Here is a 6,969-nt window from a genome sequence, read left to right as displayed (position 1 = left end):
GTCAGGTACACTAACTGCAAGCTCTGCACACCAATGCAGACCCTGGAGTCCCGGTGTGTGAAGGAGAGAGGGGGCTGCTTCCTTCCCTTTGGGCATCTCTTTGCCTACAGTCCCAGGCACGGCACAACAGCCTGCTGCTCACTCATGGGGAGTGTACAAGACAGCTGCCAAGTGCCCGTGACCACAGCAGGCAGACAGAAGGAGCTCAGACAGGGTGACGTTTAGCTCCCCAGGTGACTCTCATGCAGAGATTTCTATTTCAAAACCAACTTTGAAATCAGCTTTTATAGTAAAGGAAAAGTTCTTCTGAATGAGAACTTATTAGGAAGCGAAGCTTCCATAAAACATTCTCTTTTTGCTTCTTCTAGCTGAATGCCTACAACCAGCCTACCCTACTCTGCCACAAAACCATCACATCTGCCCCAAAAATAACCACAGAAAGACCTTAACTTTTGACAATGTGGGGAGTTCCATATAGCATAAAAACGACACCTGCCTGCTACATAAGTAACAAATGGGGCATTTCCTAAGTGCTTTTAGCAAAACTAGACCAAAACACTAGCTAGAGACTTAGAAAACCTGATTGGTGACACACTGAACAGAATGCCACTGCTTAGTAAAAGCAAGGAGTAAGCTTGAGCTCTTCTGAGAGAGACTGCATGTTAGGTAACACAGCAGCCTTTCCACTCAGAGTCTATTCAGACTGCAGAATTCTAGGTCTAGTCAGATCCATGCAAGGTAGCAAATGCGACAGAACAAAAGATCGAAGATAGGTGCAAAAGACTCATGCAAGTTGTGAAGTCATGTTTTCTCAAGGAAAAAGATTATTCACCTGGATGACTGCTGGGGGCCTCTCCACAGACTGTGAGCCAACCACTGCTGCACACACAGGAGCCACCCTCACCTTGACAAGACATTCTGGTTTTCTCCATGCAGTGCTGGAGAACAGGCATGACATCAGTAATCTGAATTCTTAAGAATTTGGAAACATGCTTATTAGTGACGGTAAGCAAGAGAACGTGGGGGAAAAAAAGTGAAAGTCATTCAGTCGTGTCTGACTCTTTGCAACCCCATGAACTGTAGCCTGCCAGGCTCCTCTGTCCATGGAATTCTCCAAGCCAGAATACTGCAGTGGGTAGCCAATCCCTTCTCCAGGGGATCTTCCCAACCCATGGATCGAACCCAGGTCTCCAGCAATGCAGGCTGATTCTTTATCATCTAAACAACAGAAGAGCCTTGCAATTATTTTAGTTCAAGGAGAAACTTATCCCATAAAGTCCTATATTCTAGGACTAATGTTTTGTCGGCTTGTGGAGAAGTAAACAATTCCTGCTCTAACATAATGCCTCTTCCTAAATACGGATTCTCATAGTCACTTATTAAGAAAAATGTATCTTAAGAAAATGTAATGAATAGTAATAATGAGATGTTAAAGCCTAAAATTTTGAAAATTATTTGGGATGGGCTAGCTTCCCTCTGCTAACAATCTCTGTAGCCACTTCCAACTTGCTACCTAGACTGTAAGATGGTGTGGGCATATACAGGTTTATAACCTGATTCAGTTTTGTGTTTTTTTATGTATTCAACAGCTGATTTACCTCACTTGTTACATTCTGATTAGAAAGCTAACATGGGTGTGTGGTTTGTGCTTTTCCTTGTCAATCACGTCTAGACATCAGAGCAGGAAGTGGGAAATGTGCTCCATCTGAGAATAAACAGCGGTCATCAGGCTAGACCACAGAAGGAAACAATTCCCCTCTCAGTTCATTTAAGGCCTGACTCCAAGGTCTATTAGCTAATCGACCTGCGCAAGGCTCTAATTCCAATCTGTGAACTGGGTATAATGGAGATAATACCAACCCAACAAGCCCCAAAGTTTGAACCATAAGATGGAAATGTTTCTGAAGCATTTCACAAGCTTGAATATAGTGGGGGGAAAAAAAAAACACACAGTATAAAAGGAACAAGCCAAAGACCTCAACTATAACATCCACTCGAACACCAGGAGAGACAAATCAAAATCCGTCATAATGGTAAGGAAGTTAACTTACAAAAGTACATTTTCCAGTTTGTATGAAAATGGTTTAATAACAGTGAAACTTAAAAAAGTGGTAATATTCACAAAGTGTATCGGTTAAAGACTATTTTTTCCAACCATGGCAAATAGTATGCAGACACATTTATCAATGCAAAGCTTTTGGTCCCTCTACCATGTATTCTGAATCCTACTTACTATTCACTACGAAACACGATACAGTCAGAGACTTTTATGGCAGACAGATCACATGCATCAATACGTCAAATTCACAGCATTTTCTCCCTTAAACTTACCTGACTGAAGGCATCTGATCAAAATGCAAAAATGAACAATTTTAATAAATAGTTCAGCGTATCAATATCTAGAAGGTAACAAAAGTACAAAGATAAAGCTTTTTGGAAATTAAGTTAAAACAGAAATAAATTTTACATTTTATTAAATCATCAAATATAATCACTGAGATATACTTTTATTAGCAAAAAATAATAATACCAATGATAAAGAAAAACAGAAAAAAGAAAATGCACCTCAGACCAGAATACCATAACAAAAGTTTTGTGGAAGCTGCATTTTATTTGAAAATCCACCCATTTTTGCTAACATACATTTTAATATTGTAAACAAAAATAGAATCTGCAGAGACAATGCAACAAGTATGCTTAAACTCATGTACAGAATTGCTTTCCTACAACAAACTGTCCTTCTTAAGGCCCCTCTCAACCCAAATGTTAAGATGTATTTACACAAAGCACCGATCAACAGTGCAGTTTAATTCTTCATTAACTAAACTCTTGGCTAGACATTAATTTTAAAGATACTATTTCCCCTTATTTAAAAGGTACATGATCATAACATGGCATGAGCCAAATAAAAGGTTCAAGGATTTTGTCCCCTCCCCTCCCCCTATAATACCTCCTAGAGTTTTACTGAAAAGAAGGAAAGTCTTGAAGTGAAAGCAATTCCTCACATTCATTTTGGAAAGGCCCTAATGTCAAATGGAAAATAATGACATGCCAAGCACAAAGCAGTAAAGTTCCTTCCCAATGCACTAATGCTGAATTTAAAATGTAGTGCTTTTCCTAGTTCAGTGAACTGTTCCCTTGCAAAATCCTAGGCACAGAATTGACTATAAGGATTAATGCATTTATAATGCTTCCCTAAATCCCATAGAGACTGAGAATTCTTAAGCGATTCAGACCTATGGACTTGCCTTAAAATATTTAGTGCTCTGTATGTCCGCTGAGAAGCATTCTGAATCAGGTTCATTCTTATGGATAACAATCACACATACTGTGTACATCCATACTCATTTTCATAAGGAGGTCTGATACAATATTAATGTTACGTAAATTGATAATCATAAATAAATACAAATACTTAAGGAATGTCTACTGCAAACTGAATATATAATTTTTTTTTAAAAAAGAAAAGTTAATTTTAGTTACTGTTTCTGTATCTGTGAGGACTGGAGAAAAGAAAGATACTGCATAATGAAGAATTATGATTTGATCCCCCCAAAGGAGTCCTGGTGCATTAGCGTAAAGGACACAGCTCTTCTCTCCAGGCAGCTTTTCCAAATACAAATTTCACACTTTCCAAATAAGGGCTTTTCTTGGTAGGTTACTGATTATGGGTATTAATAGGAGTTGAAAGAATTGAAGGGTTAGTCACCAAAAAGACAGCTCTTAGTCTGAAATCATGGCATTTCTTGGCTTTATAAACTGTATTGATACGTTCTCCTATAGACTAGTCCCAGTTTCCTTCATGGGCCTTTACTGGGTTACTGTAGCATTCTAATGGAAGAAGAGAGTTTAAGAGACAGCAGTTTGGATTTTGCTGGAAGTAAGTATTTGCCGCTTGAGCACTTGTCTTTTTGGAATAATTCCATTCTCTTCCATCTAGTTACATAAACTGTATCTGGAAAAAAATAAAAAAAAAACAGTGTGAGTTAATTCACTGCATTAAGAGATACCTTCTCATAAGTGAAAATGCTTTGTGTCTTTTACCATTCAACTTGCCTGGAAGTGTTCATAGCATGCTTATCACAAACCCTGATTACAAAACAAAGTCAGTATAATCAGCTTATCATGAGCCAGAACTCAGTATTTGAAGCAAAATTACAGGGCCTTCCAAGTTTCTTTCTAACTACTAAAAACCAAGGGGTATGGAAAGAAGGAAGATGAATGAACAATTTTTCCATGACAAGTTCAGAAAATCTCTCCATGAACACAAATATGCCACATAAAAATCTCATTTAGGCAACAAGCAAAATTTGAAATTTTACTTCTAAAGATTATAGCAAAATTAGAGATAATTAAGGGAACAGTATGATATTTGCTAAAAATTTCTTTACTAATATAAATCAAAATCTGAAAGATCTACTTTCTCTTCACTCAGATTCTTCACTCATAATATCCTTTAAACTGCTCATCCAAAGAAATTACTGGAATAGATATGCTAGTGAACTGTTGTGAAATCAGAAGAGTACAAACTCTCAAAGATCCACAAGGTGTATCTACACTGGGGCTCCAGCATCGAGAAGAAAAATGACACTGCTTTCCAGGAAAAGAGGGGGTGTGGATTAAAAGCAGAATCTTTCTATCAAAAAGGGCATTGCATATTCACTTGCCCTTACCTTAGAAAAATAATAATAAGCTGGTTTTGGGGGAGGGGGAAAATATTACCATTTTAAAGTGAAAAGGCATACATAAAAAAAAATATAACCCTTTAAAGAAACTGTTAAAAATGAATTCTTCACAATGAATCCTGGCCATTACATTAAAACTAAAGATGCTCCTTATTAAGCTTGAATCCAATGTATAAAATTGCTGTTGTTCTCTATAAATCCTTTAAGACTGAATACAAACACCCAGTTTTTAATGGGTGGTGTTTGATCTCATCCATCTGCTGTGAGCAGTGGATGCTTATATGTACACATGAGACAGTCCTTTGGTTTCACACCTTCTAACAATGTTACAGACATTTTCCAAAAGCAGTTTGTCCTCATGCCCTATTTGGATCTATTACTCTTCACTGCAAGAACAGAAGAGGAGGAAGAGGGGGAACCTAGACTCCTTTAGAAACAAAAGAGAAGAGCCATTTGTGCTTAATGTTTGGTAATTTTTAAAAGTTACTTCAGTCCCCGTCTCCCCCAACAAGCAGCAATACCTAAAGTGATTTATAAGAAATCCTCCAAAGAGAGCTCTGCAAAAGGGTCCTTTCCTGAAGCTCTGTGAGGACTGTGACTGGAGGGGCTGGAGGCTGCCGACAGCTGGGGGAAAGAGACAGAGAGAGGGAAAGAAAAAAGATCTCAGAACGACAGAACATGAAGGCAGAAAATGTAATGAAAGAGGAGGTGGTTTTTGTTTGTCATCTTTAATAAATATATAATGGCAGCCTTTGCAGAAAGCAGAATCATTAAAACAAAAGTTTCAGTCACATGTCAAGTTAAAGGGTATCCAATGGCATGTGCTTTTCAGAAAACAAATTCTTGTTTCTGAATTCCAAAGGAATAAAGTCTTTTACCCAAAAAGGTCAAAATGAGCTGACCCATGGTTAAGACTTCTATTATATGTGTGAGTGGGAGTGGGGAAGAAGGGAGCCAGAGTACAATTGTGAGCTGCAGATGGTGGCTTCCGGGGTGGAGGCTGTTTGTCAAATGGTGTGCAAAATCTGACCTCTGTCCAGACCCAACACATCTAGTTGCAATACTCTTTCCTTCCTTCCTCATCAGAGGTGGAAAGTCCTGTCCTACTCAGTGTTCACACTTTGGACAAGGAGTTGTCTCCTGCCTGTTTATATGGAGAAGCTGCAGCTGATGCTTTTATACTCCGGAGGGAGAAATGAGCTCAGAGGTTATCTACCATAGTCGAACTACCTACATACTGCCCTGAATACAGGGAATACTTAAGATCCTTGATTCAGCTTCCTGTTAGAATACATTTACTTGATTCTTGGAATTTGCTCCTATTGTTTAAATACACAGTAAGGTAAATAGACTGCTGAAATCAATAAAATATTTTTAGTATTTCCTCAAGTAAAGACAACTCCTGAAGTACCATCCATATCTCCTTCATCAAGTCTACTTGAACAGTACTTTAAACCAAATATGAAGCTATTTTTTTCTCTTTTTAATTGCTAAGTCGTGTCCGACTCTTGCGACCCCATGGACTGTATTCTGCAGGCTCCTCTGTCCATGGGATTCTCCAGGCAAGAATATTTTGGAACAAACTTTTAATTTTTTTCCTCCACCTGCATTAGATTGCAGAGGCACACAAGCACAGGAATATTCAACTGAGCATTAAATCAAAGCTAAGTAGAAATAGTTTCAATTCATACCTCAACATTTGAATTCATGTAAAGGATTTCATGGGTCAAAATCTGTCTTTGCTGGCTCAAAGTGATCCCATTTCTGCCTTTTATTTTTTTTAGCACTACAGAGCATGAATAGCCAGTGAGTTTTCAACAAATATTAATATTACACCTCAAGCATATGCCATTTGTTGTTTTGGGTGCCAAGATTAATTTACAGGTTTAGAAATCATTCTCAGTTATATTAGTGAAAGAAAGTGAAGTCGCTCAGTCATGTCTGACTCTTTGCGATCCCATGGACTGCAATCTACCAGGCTTCTCTGTCCATAGGATTTTCCAGGCAAGAGTACTGGAGTGGGTTGCCATTTCCTTCTCCAGGGGATCTTCCTGACCCAGGGATGGAACCCAGGTCTCCTGCATTGCAGGCAGACGCTTTACCCTCTGAGCCACCAGGGAAGCCCAGTTATATTAGTGGTTGAGTCATTTTCTTAATCCAGATCTTGTTCTCAGAAATAAATGTTCAAAGACAATGGGAAGAGACAATGGAAAAGTTGATGGAATTTACACAAGCAGCTATGGACAGGAAGACAGGACAGTAGGTCTGGCTTTGGAGAGTCAAG

General features: G+C 38.5%; 1 protein-coding gene across 9 annotated transcripts in view; it reads right to left on the bottom strand.

The window, feature by feature from the left end:
- Positions 1 to 2,060: 2,060 nt before the first annotated feature.
- PICALM (phosphatidylinositol binding clathrin assembly protein) overlaps positions 2,061 to 6,969 on the bottom strand; it is a 101,803-nt gene continuing 96,894 nt past the window's right edge. For 7 of the 9 annotated variants that reach the window (XM_010853168.1, XM_010853167.1, XM_010853169.1 and 4 more), the window contains one exon: positions 2,066 to 3,955. In XM_010853168.1, the coding sequence (XP_010851470.1) occupies positions 3,941 to 3,955 (15 nt within the window). In that variant the 3' untranslated portion in view covers positions 2,066 to 3,940. Of the gene's footprint in view, positions 3,956 to 6,969 lie in introns of all 9 variants that reach the window. The other 2 variants (XM_010853166.1, XM_010853165.1) reach the window with 1 other exon arrangement.

The sequence above is a fragment of the Bison bison genome, unplaced genomic scaffold (assembly GCF_000754665.1).
Source record: "Bison bison bison isolate TAMUID 2011002044 unplaced genomic scaffold, Bison_UMD1.0 scf7180017864324, whole genome shotgun sequence".
In the NCBI taxonomy this organism is placed as follows: domain Eukaryota; kingdom Metazoa; phylum Chordata; class Mammalia; order Artiodactyla; family Bovidae; genus Bison; species Bison bison.
This window is presented reverse-complemented; position numbering and strand designations above follow the sequence as displayed.